The sequence below is a fragment of the Silurus aristotelis genome, assembly GCF_946808225.1.
Source record: "Silurus aristotelis genome assembly, chromosome: 9".
Lineage (NCBI taxonomy): Eukaryota > Metazoa > Chordata > Actinopteri > Siluriformes > Siluridae > Silurus > Silurus aristotelis.
Window position 1 is genome coordinate 31,019,461 of NC_139582.1, and position 17,500 is coordinate 31,036,960.

At 41.7% G+C, this 17,500-nt stretch overlaps 1 protein-coding gene across 1 annotated transcript in view; it reads left to right on the forward strand.

The window, feature by feature from the left end:
- Nucleotides 1-17,500, forward strand: part of LOC310731639 (low-density lipoprotein receptor-related protein 1B-like) — a 192,181-nt gene that overhangs the window by 26,771 nt on the left and 147,910 nt on the right. The window contains 2 exon segments of the mRNA XM_083551296.1: nt 1,555-1,668; nt 15,536-15,679. Of these exon segments, the coding sequence (XP_083407422.1) occupies nt 1,555-1,668; nt 15,536-15,679 (258 nt within the window).

The following is a 17,500-nucleotide window of genomic DNA, read 5'->3' on the forward strand; positions in this document are numbered from 1 at the left end:
ACAGAAAGAGAGAAAATGAGAATAAAAAGAGATTGGGGAAACGTGTGTGTGTGTGTGTGTGTGTGTGTGTGTGTGTGTGTGTGTGTGTAATCTACTTTATCTCCGAGTTTATTCATTCAACACTCAGCAGGTAGGATGATGAAACTCTGAAATGAGTTTTAATCTCTCACACACACACACACACACACACACACACACACACACACACACACACACACACACACACACACAAAAAGTCTTTATTAAACACTGTTTCTGTTCCACTGATCTACAGCTGCTAAACCTCCATCATGTGTTCTGTCCCAAATCACACACTAGATTTTCAGGGCCAGTAGCTTTCACTGAGGGAATGTTGGAGACAAGCTTGTGCTGGAATTTAACTTGACTGTACTAAATTCTCAGATTCCTCCTGAACTCTGAGTGTATGGGTTCCTCCAGATTAGTTTTGGGTTCCTTCAGATTCCTTCAGGTTTCTCCGGGTTCCTTCGGGTTCTTCCACATTTCTCTTTGTTCCCTCATGTTTCTTTGGTCTCAATGTCAGCAGATGTCTAACACCATTTACATGATGTCAGCTGTAATCCCCCTCATCAAACTTGAATCTGCTTGTTCTTCATCTCCTGCCTGGTGAAGTATAGCACATTCTTGAGTCACAACCAAAGTATGACAGAGTCCTTCATTAAAGGGCAGATGAATGTGTCAGTACAGCACTATGTCTTAGATTATGTAGAACATCTGCTCTACACGTCTCTGTGAATGCACTGTTACTACAGAAACCAAAGAGGGCATGAATACAAACATCAGAGGAGCGTGAAGTGGTTAGGTTTTTTCTTCATCTCTGTGAACGAGGAAGTAAAAGCTAGAAATGGAGGGTTCTCACGGAGGAAGAAACAATCACTCCATCCCTAACATTGTGACCAACACACACCATGCACACCCCAAACCGTGTCTCCGAGAACGAGGGAAACGCTTCCACTCGTATATTACGCGCTCGCCGACCTCTAGACATCTTTATCTCATCATAGTGCGTGTATCTGTCTCATTAGCATACAACATATTTATAAAGCTCATTAAATATTCATGTTCGTCTCAATCTAAAACATCTTAATCTTTGTTCTCTCCATCGGTCAATCCTCTTTTCCTCTGTCTGTTCATCACTTCCCTTTATCACTCATCCGTCATCTGCTTTGGCATCATCTTGTCTTCACCTCCTGTCTTTCATTCAATCCTTTTATTCATTCGTGCTATCACTTCTCTATCGTTATCTCATACCTCTCTCACATCTTATCTGTCCCATCATTCTCTCTCTCTCTCTCTCTCTCTTTCTCTCTCTCTCTCTCTCTCTCTCTCTCTCTTACTCTCATTTTTCCTTTCTGTCTCTCCCTTCACATTAATTTTCTCTTTTCTCTGTCTCTCACTCACTTGTCTTTCTTTTTTTTTTTTCTTCCTGGTCTGTCATTTATTCTCCATATGCACCACTCCATCCTTCCACCTGACCTCTCCTTCTCTCCATTCCCCTCTCTATCTCTTCCTATTTCCTTCTCTCTCTGTCTCCAGTGTGTGATGATGGAGAGATTCTGTGTGCAGACGGCCGAGTGTGTGTGTCAGAGAACTGGCTGTGTGATGGTGAAGCAGATTGTCCAGATTCTTCAGATGAGACGCCGTCTAACTGTGAGTTTACCATCACACACACACACACACACACACACACACACACACACACACACACACACACACACACACACACACACACACACACACACACTCAGGGGTGAAAGGAGAGCTGATAGTGTTTTTGTGTCTGCACACAGGAGGGCGAAGTTTCATTGCTCACCCTGTAGGCAGCTTCAAGAACAAAGATAAAGCTGTGTGTGTGTGTGTGTGTGTGTGTGTGTGTGTGTGTGTGTGTGTGTGTGTGTGTGTGTGTGCGCGCATTACGGTTGATTGAAGACCCACTAGGCTGCCGTATTTTCAATCTAAAAACAAAATGTTTATTGCTGTGTGAATGTATTTGCCCCCTTAATGCCCCCCCATACATCCCGCTGTGTTCTGCCTCACTGTGAAGAACAGTAGAAAATCTGAGGAAGTAAAACGGGTTTTTTGAGATTACACCATTAATCCCAGTGTGAAAATGTTCATCAGTCGGTCCATGACCTTTTGCAGTTAATGTCTGCAGCCAAACCCTGCACTGTGACGCACTGTACATCTTCTTCACTGCTGTGGAGGAACATGGGTAGGGTTTATGAGTGAGCTGCTTCCATCAGGTCCAGCCTCAGCATCTGTGGGATATTTATTTATCCATCCACATGTGTACATCTATTCAGCGGTTTAAACGTTGTATGAAAAATTCCCATCCTTAAAAAATGTCCAGGTCCAGAGGAATTCACGCATCTCCACACCATCATACTACCACCACCACGTTTTACTGGTGTTCACTAAACGCTCTTAATATGACAAGTGTTTTTTTTATCGCAAATATACAGAAACATCATGCTCATTTCTCTGTTTCCTGCAACATTACAATTCTCACATGACTCCTATTTCTGAACACTGACATTAACTGAAGGTCTGCAGTTTTTTGGAACTAGTTCTTGGATAATTTGTGGTCTCAGTAGATTCAGTGCTCTCTTCTTCTCTCTGTAAATCTTCTCTTCGTTGTATTACAAGTTTTACTTATAATGTGTGCCAGAGTTGCATTTATAAAACAACCTGATGTTTGTATACACTCGCATTTTCTTTTCTTTATAAATGCATGATTAGCACGTGTGTGTGTGTGTGTGTGTGTGTGTGTGTGTGTGTGTGTCAACCTTGTGAAGGCCAGTCTGAGATAAACCCCGTTCCATTGAAGGACGTGTCAAGAGGTGAAAATTGCTGATTAAAATTGATGATTAGATTTGAAGGGCTTCTCCAGCAGACGGCCAATCAGGTGCAAAACACACACACACACACACACACACACACACACACACACACACACACACAATTAATATATGTGTACACAAGCATCTGCAATTAACACGCTGCATTTCAATGGAGGCACTGAAACGTGAAACAAGAACCGACGCGTTATTACAATTCAGACTCGTTAAGTTTGATTGTGTTCGCAGCAGCACAGGACACACACACACATCACTTCTGTAGCTTTATCCTGAAAACACCAACAGTGCGCTGGAGATTAATAGAACTTCATTATTCCTATTATTATTATTATTATTATTAGTTAGTTAGTAGTAAAATTGCTTTTGAATTTTATAGTAAATACAGTAATTGTAATCAGTTCCTAAATTGCCTGTGTTTCACTTTAGGCTTTATTTTAGTTTTGTTTTTAACTTAGAATTACATACAAAATAAACATAATATCTGTATTAAAAATAGAAAAGTCTAATACTGAATTTAAACCTTAAAATTTATAATACTAATTATAATGTTAATAAAATGATTATTAATGTGATTATTATAATTGCGAGTGTGTAAAAGAACTTTCTCAGTACGACCTCCTGCTTCTCAGTGGGATTTTACTCCAAGCTGCCAAACAAAGCAGCACAAACGCACAAACAGATGCTTCAGGTCACTCAAGCAAATGCAATCGCAGCTTTCCCCATACAACTCAGAGCAGAACCTAAAGCAGAGAACACACTGTGAACATCACATCAGTGTGAAGAGCTGCACTGCAGAAACACCTCCAAATGTCATATCCAGTCCACACAGCAGGGTGATGAAGAGCAGGACCATCATATCTCGTATATCTCATATCTCAGCTACTTAGTGTATATCTCATATCTCATCTACTTACTGTATATCTCATATCTCAGATACTTAGTGTATATCTCATATCTCATATACTTAGTGTATATCTCAGATACTTAGTGTATATCTCATATCTCAGATACTTACTGTATATCTCAGATACTTACTGTATATCTCAGATACTTAGTGTATATCTCATATCTCATCTACTTACTGTATATCTCATATCTCAGATACTTACTGTATATCTCAGATACTTACTGTATATCTCAGATACTTAGTGTATATCTCATATACTTACTGTATATCTCATATACTTACTGTATATCTCATATACTTAGTGTATATCTCATATCTCAGATACTTAGTGTATATCTCATATACTTAGTGTATATCTCATATACTTACTGTATATCTCATATACTTACTGTATATCTCATATACTTAGTGTATATCTCATATCTCAGATACTTAGTGTATATCTCATATACTTAGTGTATATCTCAGATACTTAGTGTATATCTCAGATACTTAGTGTATATCTCATATCTCAGATACTTAGTGTATATCTCATATCTCAGATACTTAGTGTATATCTCATATCTCATACTTAGTGTATATCTCATATCTCAGATACTTAGTGTATATCTCATATCTCATATACTTACTGTATATCTTAGATACTTAGTGTATATCTCATATCTCATATACTTACTGTATATCTTAGATACTTAGTGTATATCTCATATCTCATACTTAGTGTATATCTCATATACTTAGTGTATATCTCATATACTTACTGTATATCTCATATACTTAGTGTATATCTCATATCTCAGATACTTAGTGTATATCTCATATCTCATACTTAGTGTATATCTCATATACTTACTGTATATCTCATATACTTAGTGTATATCTCATATCTCAGATACTTAGTGTATATCTCATATCTCAGATACTTAGTGTATATCTCATATCTCATACTTAGTGTATATCTCATATACTTACTGTATATCTCATATACTTAGTGTATATCTCATATCTCAGATACTTAGTGTATATCTCATATCTCATATACTTAGTGTATATCTCATATACTTACTGTATATCTCATATACTTAGTGTATATCTCATATCTCAGATACTTAGTGTATATCTCATCTCATACTTAGTGTATATCTCATATCTCAGATACTTAGTGTATATCTCATATCTCATACTTAGTGTATATCTCATATACTTACTGTATATCTCATATACTTAGTGTATATCTCATATCTCAGATACTTAGTGTATATCTCATATCTCATATACTTAGTGTATATCTCATATACTTACTGTATATCTCATATACTTAGTGTATATCTCATATCTCAGATACTTAGTGTATATCTCATCTCATACTTAGTGTATATCTCATATCTCATATACTTAGTGTATATCTCATATCTCAGATACTTAGTGTATATCTCATATCTCATATACTTTCTGTATATCTCATATCTCATATACTTAGTGTATATCTCATATCTCATACTTAGTGTATATCTTATATCTCATATACTTACTGTATATCTCATACTTACTGTATATCTCATATCTCATATACTTAGTGTATATCTCATATCTCATACTTGGTGTATATCTCATATCTCATATACTTACTGTATATCTCATATACTTACTGTATATCTCATACTTAGTGTATATCTCATATCTCATATACTTACTGTATATCTCATATCTCATATACTTACTGTATATCTCATATACTTCTGTATATCTCATATCTCATATGCTTAGTGTATATCTCATATCTAATATACTTAGTGTATATCTCATATCTCATATACTGAGTGTATATCTCATATACTGAGTGTATATCTCATATACTGAGTGTATCTCTCATATCTCATATACTTTGTGTATATCTCATATACTTAGTGTATATCTCATATCTCATATACTTCCTGTATATCTCATACTTACTGTATATCTCATATCTCATATACTTAGTGTATATCTCATATCTCATATACTTAGTGTATATCTTATATCTCATATACTGAGTGTATATATATCATATATACTTAGTGTATATCTCATATCTCATATACTTACTGTATATCTCATATCTCATATACTTAGTGTATATATATCATATCTCATATACTTGGTATATATCTCATATACTTACTGTATATCTCATATCTCATATACTTACTGTATATCTCATATCTCATATACTTAGTGTATATATATCATATCTCATATACTTGGTATATATCTCATATACTTACTGTATATCTCATATCTCATATACTTAGTGTATATCTCATATCTCAAATACTTAGTGTATATCTCATATATTTACTGTATATCTCATATACTTAGTGTATCTCATATCTCATATACTTAGTGTATATCTCATATACTTAGTGTATATCTCATATACTTAGTGTGTATCTAATATCTCAGATACTTACTGTATATCTCATATCTCATTTCTCAGATACTTACTGAATATCTCATTTCTCAGATACTTACTGTATATCTCATATCTTATATCTTATATACTTACTGTATATCTCATATCTCAGATACTTACTTTATATCTTATCTCATATACTCACTGTATATCTCATATATCATCTCAGATACTTACTGTATATCTCATATACTCATATCTCAGTCCACTTTGTGAATGATGTAACTGCAGCTTGAGGTAGCTTGAGAGAGAGGGATAAAGAAAGGGAGAGAAAGAGGAAGAGAGGGAGGTAGAGAGAGAGAGGAAGAGACCTACATTTTCCTTCCTACTCTATCCTACTACCCTACTACACTACCCTTCCTACATTTCCCTTCACTTCCTACCCCTGTCTTCTTCCTACCTCTCTGTCCCCTTCCTACCTCTCCCTCCTCTTCCTACCACTCCGTCCCCTTCCTACCTCTCCCTCTCTTCCTACCTCTCCGTCCCCTTCCTACCTCTCCCTCCTCTTCCTACCACTCCGTCCCCTTCCTACCTCTCCTCCTCTTCCTACCTCTCCGTCCCCTTCCTACCTCTCCCTCCTCTTCCTACCACTCCGTCCCCTTCCTACCTCTCCCTCCTCTTCCTACCACTCCGTCCCCTTCCTACCTCTCCTCCTCTTCCTACCTCTCCGTCCCCTTCCTACCTCTCCCTCCTCTTCCTACCACTCCGTCCCCTTCATACCTCTCCCTCTTCTTCCTACCTCTCCTCCCCTTCCTACCACTCCGTCCCCTTCCTACCACTCTATTCCCTTCCTACCTCTCCCTCTTCTTTCTACCACTCCGTCCCCTTCCTACCTCTCTGTCCCCTTCCTACCACTCTATCCCCTTCCTACCTCTCCCTCTTCTTTCTACCACACCGTCCCCTTCCTACCTCTCTGTCCCCTTCCTACCACTCCGTCCCCATCCTACCTTTCCCTCCTCTTCCTACCACTCTATCCCCTTCCTTCTGCTCCCTCCTCATCCTACCTCTCTGTCCTCTTCCTACCACTCCGTCCCCTTCCTACCTCTCCCTCCTCTTCCTACCACTCTATCCCCTTCCTACCTCTCCCTCATCTTCCTACCACTCTATCCCCTTCCTACCACTCCGTCCCCTTCCTAACTCTCCCTCCTCTTCCTACCACTCCGTCCCCTTCCTACCTCCTTCTTTTTCCTCTCTTCCTCCTCTTCCTACCTCTCCGTCCCCTTCCTACCTCTCCGTCCCCTTCCTACCTCTCCCTCCTCTTCCTACTCCTACACCCACAGCAAATACACATTTATAAATTTTACAATGACAAACAAACTTTCAGAGGTAATGTTTTATTTGTTTCTTTTGTGTAGTTTTCATGTTGCGTTGTAAAAGTTGTAGTGAACGACACACAGTGTACACGTATTTCTACACAAACCACATTGTTGTTTTGTTTTCAGAATAACGCATTAACACTGCACTGTATCACATTTTCACTCTGCAGAAGTTTCAGGAAATGTGTTATTTCTTCAACATCACAGATGGAGACATCTCCAAAACCACATACACACACACACACACACACACACACACGTGCACACACACAACACACAAACTCTCTCTTACACACACACACACACACACACACACAAACTCTCTCTCTCAGACACACACACACACACACACACACACACACACACACACACACACACACACACACACACACACACACACACAAACTCTCTCTCTCTTCCACACTCACACACACACACACACACACACACACACACACACACACACACACACACACACACACACACACACAAATTCTCTCTCACACACACACAACACACAAACTGTCTCACACACATACACACACACACTCACACACCCACACTCACATACCACACACACACACACACACACACACACACACACACACACACACACACACACACACACACACACACACACACACACACACAAAAACTCTCTCTCACACACACACACACAAAAACTCTCTCTCACACACACACAACACACAAACTGTCTCACACACACACACACACACACACACACACACACACACACACACACACACACACACACACTCTCCCATACCACACACCCACACACACACACACACACACACACACACACACACACACACACACACACACACATACCACACACACAAACATAGCACACACACACACACCGCACGCACACACACACCGCACGCACACACACACACACACACACACACACACTCTTACTCACACACACACACACACACACACACACACACACACACACACACACACACTCACAGTTTTATTTAAATCTTGTTCATACAGGATTATAAAAGAACTCCATTTTCACCCTGTTGTTTGTCTGAACCTTTAACACCACACAGATCTCAGCTTCCACAAATCCAAAAGCCACACGCTTTAATCTCAGGATCTCACACAAGATCCTCTGTGTGAATTACAGCAGATTTGAGTTTTTTTAATCGTTCACAGAAGAACAAAGCCATTTTTCTCAGATAATATCTTCTGTAGGATCTGCCAGGGAGGATGAGACACGTACGCTATGCAGTGTAGTGTTTGAAGGAGGAAAGTTGCTGGTGTTCAGAGTCGGGTTCTTCTGTTGTTTTAATGTTTACTACTACGATCAGATCCTGTAGCGTTGTTCTGTTTTAAAAACACCACACAGCTGCAGAGTTCTTCATTCTGATTGGTCAGAAGGTATTGATTTGTTCTCTAATAAACAGCAGTAGCTGTATATTAATGCACTGGGTTTGATATACAGCTGCTATAATGTACGTGAGAACAGGAGATTATTCATGTCAATGTAACTACATGAAGACAAAAACAACACAATCGAACACAAAAACACCAGGAAGGCGTATAAATAGAATACTTTCAATAACGAAATAATCATCAGATCAAATAAGTCAACATTTTTCATTCTTCCTGAGTGCTATGGGTTCTGGCCCACAATTTATCAAGCGAAGAGCACGTCTGTTCTTCTCCACACCTCCCACTGAGCTTTAATAGCTGTGACTGCACACATCATCAGCTGCCTGCCTCACTGACAGCAGAGATTTATGTTTTTTCCAAACACGTTATCTGTCACGCGATGACGACAGGGGCTCTCCCACACGCTCCTCTTCTTCTCAATGATGGATGATTCCCGAGGAAAAAAGCCCTACACGTGTCTAATATTCATTCTGGTGAAATGACAGATGTTTGTGGAAGTTTGCGATGACTTCACACTTCACACTGATTTGAGATCCTGATATGAAACCTGTAGATGATCAAAGACGTCATCAACATTCCAAAACTCCTGTTATAGTGAATCCGTGTCATCACATGTTAGCTTCATATACCTTTTAAATATTCTAGAACTTATTATTTAAGAAATAATCCAAGCATGTGTGTGTGTGTGTGTGTGTGTGTGTGTGTGTGTGTGTGTGTGTGTGTGTGTGTGTGGCTGTTTTTCATTCTATTTTTCATTCTCACAAATTCATTTACCATCGAAGTTCCACCACATGCAGATCTACTCTGTAGCATTTAGCAAAGTCATTAGTATGAGGATTAAGATTAGGATTAGAATTAGGATTAGAATTAGGGTTAGGGTTAGGATTCGGATTCATTACGTTAGGGTTGGGATTAGGGTTAGGGTTAGGATTAGGGTTAAGGATAGGATTATGAATAAGGTTAGGATTAGGATTCGGATTTGGTTTAGGGTTAGGATTATGATTAGGTTTAGGTTAGGGTAAGGGTTAGGATTATGATTAGGGTTAGGATTAGGGTTAGGATTAGGGTAAGGGTTAGGATTATGATTAGGTTTAGGTTAGGGTAAGGGTTAGGATTATGATTAGGGTTAGGATTAGGGTTAGGATTAGGGTAAGGGTTAGGATTATGATTAGGTTTAGGGTTAGGATTAGGATTCGGTTTAGGGTTAGGATTTTTGTTAGGATTATGTTTAGGGCTAGGGTTATGATAATAGTTAGAATTATGGTACAGATTAGGGTTAGGATTAGGGTTAGAATTATGGTCAAGGCTAGGGTTAGGATTAGGGAAATGTGTACAGTCGCTGTCTCACTCTGGATGGAACTGGAACTAGATGTTACTATGGTTACAGGTGATTTAGATTTAACCTGAAATTCCAGCCAATCACAATCCAGTATTCACACCTGAACCCCTTCCAGCCAATCACAATCAAGTATTTACACCTGAACTCCTTCCAGCCAATCACAAAAGCTCTACAGCTTTGAGTCAGTTTAGCAGTTCATACACTATTTATCAAAAGTTTGTGGACACCTGACCATAAGGTCTTCCAACCAATGGACAGCAGATCATCATGGAGCTGGCTTTGTGCACAGGAGCATTGTCCTGCTGGAACAGATTTGGGTTTCATAGTGCATGTGAAGGCAAAATTTCAAAACCAGCGCCTCCAAAAATGTGCTTCATAATCATGTGTCTACAGCTTTGTGGTAACATATTGAGGAAGAAGCACATATGGGTGAAACGGTCAGGTGTCTAAACCTTTGGTGTTATATCTGTGCAGTGGAGTCATTTTAGAGTCAGACCACTTTCTTGGGGTCAGAATGAAATCACCTGATTCAGACTCAGATCTTTAATCCGGGTGTGATCATTGTGTTCTCACTTGCCTGAAGAACCTCTCTGAGAACGAGAACACCGTGATCACTGATCCTGATTCGAGCAGAACATTCTGTATAAGTGTGGATTATCAGCATCTGGTGATGGAGCGTGACAGGAGGATCTCCAGAAGATTTACCTGCTATTTAAATGGAGGTCTAAAAGGGTTCATGTTCTCCAAAAAAAAGAATCATTTGCCCTGGAGAACACCTGGGTGCTAAAGTGTGTGGTGAAGGTGTAAAGCAGGACCATCATCCTGCTGCTGCTGGGAGGAAACTTGAGTACGTCCCTTAATTAGACGTTCACTTGTCAGCAGGCCGAATGGGTTATTTTTACACAACAATGTGTGTGTTACGTTTGAGAGACGTCTCATAATTAGGAGTTGCCAAGCAGCCGATTTGCATTCGAGTCTCTGCAATGCACGTTATTTCTGCAGCTGTCTCACACCACAACGTAAAATCTGTCAGGGAACCAAACCGGCTACTGAACATCACATGTTCCTCAACTGCTGCAGCAGAGTTTATCATCCCTCATCTTTAATGTAGTGGTGAAGTTCAGGGCCAGTCTGGATAAATGGAGGAGCAATGAACTCAACGTGAAAGAACCCAAAACCCCAGCAGAACTTCGAGCTGTTCACTTGCAGGAGTAGGATGTGATGCTGTGATTTCTCTCCCCATCCCGAGGCATCCTGATGTTGCACCAGCTCCAGTCCACCTTATGAAGATTGTGGACCTTTAAAGAAGTAGATGCCGACCCCGCAAACATCCTGAACCATCCAGAGACGGACCTCCTGGAGTGTTTAAAGGCTCTGGCATGGAGAAGCTGGTGTTGGATCTGTGATGATCTCAAATGTTGAGCTATTTTATGAGTTGCTCAGTAGCTCCTAGTTTTATAACCATAAAGACTGTAGAAGACTGTAGAAAGATCATCAGTCATAATCACACACTCCAGTGCTCATGTTAGTTCTCTCTCTCACAAGTGAGGATGAGGTTCTGCTTTTGAGTCTGGTTCCTCTCAAGGTTTCTTCCTCATAACATCTGAGGGAGTTTTTCCTTCACCACAGTCTCCATGGTGCTCATTAGGGATAAACACACATCATTCACCTTCACTGTTAAATTCTGTAAAGCTGCTTTGAGACGATGTGTGTTGTGAAAAGCGCAATAGAAATAAACTTGAACTTGATGCACCTTGGCTCCTCCACAAATGAAACCTGTGGTGATTTAGGTGGTCTACAAAAGAGTGCATGGTCAAAAGTATTGACATTTAGCTTTTCCACCCATAGGTGCTTCTTCCCTAAAATGTTACCACAAAGTTGGAGACACACGATTATGTAGGACGTCTCTGGATGCTGCATGAAATTTTGCCTTCATTTGAACTAGGGTTAAGGTTAGGGTTAGGGTAAGTGGTGATGGTGGAAGATCTGTTTTCATGGGTTTGAAGATGTGGAAGATCTGCTATAGAGCTCCAACTCCTGTGAGATGAACGTGAATATTTATGGCATTTAGCAGACACCTTTATCCAGAGTGACTTACAGTGACCTCATTCATACAACCGAGCAGTTAAGGGCCTTGCTTAAGGGCCCAACAGTGGCAGCTTGATGGTGGTGGGATTTAAACTCACTACCTTCTGATCAGAAGTCTAACGGACAGTGTTTTGGTGTGAAAGTTATTTTCACCATGGTGAGGTTCTCGAGGTCGGTGTTGCGCAGAGAGAAAAACCATCGAGAAGAAACACATCTCCCTTCCATTCGAATCCGTAAATCTGCTGGCTTGTAAATCTCTTTAAGAGTTAAAGGCGTTGAGAAGCAACGGAGGATGTAAACGAGTAAAACTGCAGCTCCCTGTTACAGCGTCAGATCATTAGAACGCAGATTTCTCCTGAATCTCAAGCTCACTGAAGCGAAAAACACATGGAGAGAGAACAGAAAACAGTGTTAAACTTCCCAAGTACATATAGACAGGTGCAGCTCTGAGAGAGAAAGGGGGGGGGGGAGAGAGAAGAGAGGAGAGAGAGAGAGAGAGAGGGGGGGGGGGAGAAGAGAGGAGAGAGGGGGAGAGAGAGAGAGGGGGGGAGATGAGAGGAGAGGGAGGGGGGGGAGAGGAGAGAGAGGAGAGAGAGAGGGGGGGGGAGAGGGGGGAGATGAGAGGAGAGAGGGAGAGAGAGAGGAGAGAGAGAGAGAGAGAGAGAGAGAGAGAGAGAGAGAGAGAAAGAGAGAGAGAGAGAGAGAGAGAGAGAGAGAGAGAGAGAGAGAGAGAGAGAGCTGATCTTATATTTTTACACACGTTCTCCTGGTTGAGGAAAGTGGGACGGACCTCTCGGAGGGAGAAAGAGGAAGCGAGGGATTTCTGATCTCCCTCTGATACCTCATTAAGACCAGAATCAATACACCGCTGCTGCTACTTGACTTTTCTCCTCTGTGGTTCTGCACAAAGGTCTCGGACAAAAACAATAAGTGAGGCATTTTCTCCTGCATGGAAGTTTATCCATTCCATCACTCATCTCTATATCTTTCTCCATCTGCTCACCTCAGGCTACGCCGACACTGCGAGTTTTCCTCTTTTCGTTTCCAAAAGTTGCTCATCTGCACTGAAACGTGGGTGGGATTGTGGTAGTGGTTAAGGCATTGGATGGTCATAAGTTCAAATCTCAACCTCACCGAGATCCCACTCCTGGGCCCCTGAGTGAGGCCCTTAACTGTTCCACCGCTCAGTTGTTTGAATGAGAATGAGAGAGGGATCATGTGTCTTCTGCTTGGATCTTCTGCTCGGATCTTCACTTTGCTATAGCTAGAGATCAGTGTAGATTTTCCTCCTTATTCTCGATGTTTACAGTGAAAACTTAAAACCAGACTGATTTTTTTTACATGTTTTTATTTTAAATAAATCGATAAAAACAGATTCAGGAGAATTCAGTAGAACACTTTAACCTCATCATCACTCCACACACGTTCCTCAAGCATGTGTTGGACTTCTCTTCTGCTCAGTACGCACACTCTCAGTGTTCCTGAACTGGTAGGAAGGTTTTCTTTTGGAACTTTCTTTTTGGTACTACAGGTCCTTCTTCTATCCTTGGATGTAACTGGAGATCAACCACAGCTTGTGATTTACTTTGTAATATGCACATGTCTTTTCCATGGAACATGTTTTCCTAAAGCATCATCTAAACCTAATACCTTCTTCACTCAAATGGTGGTGTTGCTACTTAAAGTTGCATTGTGGAGTTTGTGTGCATGCTCTCCTCCATGTTCCTGTGACTGCTCTTCCAACCTCCTGCTGTCGCTGGCCATGATAAATTACCTGTGTGTGTGTGTGTGTGTGTGTGTCCCCTGATAAACATCTCCAGGCGTTCCTGGAATCCACTCAGGACTGAACTCTTATTTGTTCCTATTCTTACAGCGTGAACTCTGAGTGCTAGCGTGTAGATGTTCTACAAAGCAAGTTGCTCTGGATAAGGACATCTGGCAAACACTATAAATATGAATATAAACCCAGTTCAGGAGCCTGAATAAAAACAGCTCAGGTTTCATTTGGAAAGATCTTCATTTGGGTCAGGAAGTGTTGGATTTGTGTTTCCTCCAAACACGGCCTGATTTCAGACCTAATCAGGTGATCGCTTTTATCATGATGAGCACATCCTGTGGCCCAATTCACCTTCTTCTATCTGTCTATCTGTCTGTCTGTCTGTCTGTCTGTCTGTCTGTCTGTCTGTCTGTCTGTCTGTCTGAACATAAATAAGCCTGTAGACAGTCCGAGTGAGCGGCAGGTCAAACGTCAGAGGAACATCATCCATATTTATGATGTGGTGCGGCGCGATTCAGTGGGAGCGCATCTGATTTAATATAAAGAGTTTCATTGGTGCACCTGAACACATTCTGCAATTTCATTGGTCTAATGTTATGGGGTTCAGGTTTTTGGCTTGAAGTTTGTGAAACCGGGAAAAACCCAGGAAAAATCCATAAATTAGCCGCTTCATTGTTTAAGCCGTACAGTTCAAAGCGTGGGGAAAAAGTAGCGACTTATAGTCCAGAAAATATGGTTTTCAGTAATGATTATAAACAGTGTAATAAACAGAAGGGAATCATCAATCATCATCATCATTTTCTCCCGCTTATCCGTAATTCGGGTCGCGGGGGCAGCAGTCTAAGCAGGCCCCCACCTTCGACTGCTGCCCAATCCTCACAGCACCGTCCCTTACGGTCCCTCCTGCAGGTGGTGAGCCCACGGGAAGGCGGCCCCACGTCACTCCGATGTCACGGACCTTGATATTTCCCTCGTAAGGGACACCCTTACGAGAAGGGAATCATTTCATCCAAAACACCAGGAGAAAGAAAAGAGTGTGTTTCAGCAGAGATCATCTCTCAACTCCAGCTGAACCTACTGACAAACAATAACCAGACTCCGTCCCTAATCACACACACACACACACACACACACACACACACACACACACACACACACACACATACATCTCTTTATTTCTCTGTCTGCCTCTTTCATTCTCAGTCTCAATCTTTCTGTCCCCTCCTCTCTCTCTCTCTCTCTCTCTCTCTCTCTCTCTCTCTCTCTCTTTCTCTCTCTCTCTCTCTCTCTCTCTCTCTCTTTCTCTCTCTCTCTCTCTCTCTCTCTCTCTCTCTCTCTCTTTCTCTCTGCAGGTTCTCAGCTCGAGGTGTCCTGTCCCCTGAACCATGTGCAGTGTGTTGGTACAGGGGGTACAGGTGTGTGTGTGTCGTTCTCTCAGGTGTGTGATGGAGTGACAGACTGTGCAGATGGAGATGACGAGGGTGTTCACTGCAGTGGTGAGATCTCACACTTCATCACTTTCCTTCAGTCCTGTCCACCTCCAGTTTCATCAGGCTCAGAGTAACCACAGTTACACTCCTGTGCTGCTCAGATCAGATCTCACTACTCTCTATAACGCCGTGCGGTCGCGCTGATGCGTCATGGTTTCTATAGCAACTGCTTGTTTACAGAACCTTTACTGGAACGAAGGAGATGTTTATCTCAGAAGCATGGTGATGGTGGAAGATCTTCAGGACAGTGGAATTCCCTGTGGTTTTTCCTTATTAACTTGCGAGTCATTTCAACAGCATTAAGTGCAACTATAAATACACACGCGCACGCACACGCGCACACGCGCGAGCGCGCGTGTGTGCGCGTGTGTGCGCGTGTGTGCGCGTGCACTGTTGAAATGACTCGCAAGTTGAAAAGTTGTTTGGTGGTCAGTGCCTCAGATGGAGATGGTTATTGTGTAGTGTCTAGTATGTGTGTGTGTGTAAGATGATGTGTGGGAAAACCGTCTCGAGGTTGTAGCTTCGCTCTTGAGTGGTGTATCAGAGAAGCTCTCAGCCAATCATCTAGAGGTCAGAGGTCGGACCCGTGACGCAGCCGTGGGCGTCTGTGGACCGGAGCTGAGAGCGATATAGTGTGTCTAAAAGCTGATCACACATGTTGTTGTGTACGTGTTTAGAGATCAGACACTAATCACTCATCCCTGACACACACACACACACACACACACACACACACACACACACACACACACACACTCGTCTGGGAAATGCGTGGAGGACCAGACTAGTGTAACGGTAATGAGATGAAATATGGACCACATGGTTATTAATAGTAATAAAGAGCTGGAGCAGCAGATGGAAACTCCTCACAGCTTTGTGATCAGACACAAACCCAGGACCTCAGCTGACTGGCACCTTCTGGGTCGTGTAGAGTTCAGAGCTGACGGTGTGTCTATTCGACTGAGGGAGCAGAATGAGCAGCTGCTAATATATTCTGTAATTTACATACTGTATGAAGCAGGATTTTTATAAATAGATACGAGTTGGTATTGAAAAGTTCTGAGACTCCGTTTACAAGGGACTATTTTGCCACCTTCAGGAGCAGAACCTGATGAGCAGAACCTGATTTCCTTCAGATGTAACATTTAGAATTTAAGACAAACAGTTCAATCTTCTTTAGATCAGACCAGATACCGGGGCTTGAACCGATACCTGACCCTGACCCTAATCCCTAAACCCTAACTCTAACCCTGACCCTGACCCTAACCCTGACCCTAAACCCTAACTCTAACCCTAACCCTAAACCCTAAACCCTATACCCTAACTCTAACCCTGACCCTAAAACTAAACCCTGACCCTAAACCCTAACTCTAACCCTGACCCTAAACCCTAACTCTAACCATAAACCCTAAACCCTGACCCTAACCCTAAACCCTATACCCTAACTCTAACCCTGACCCTAAAACTAAACCTTGACCCTAAACCCTAACTTTAACCCTGACCATAACCCTGACCCTAAACCCTGACCCTAAACCCTAACTCTAACCCTAAACACTGACCCTAAACCCTGACCCTAACTCTAACCCTAACTCTAAACCCTAACTCTAAACCCTAACCTTAAACCCTGACCCTAAACCCTAACCCTGATCCTAAACCCTAACTCTAACCCTGACCCTAAACCCTGACCCTAAACCCTGACCCTGATCCTAAACCCTAAACCCTAACCCTAAACCCTGACCCTAAACCCTGACCCTAAACCCTGACCCTAAACCCTAACCCTGATCCTAAACCCTGACCCTAAACCCTGACCCTAAACCCTGACCCTAA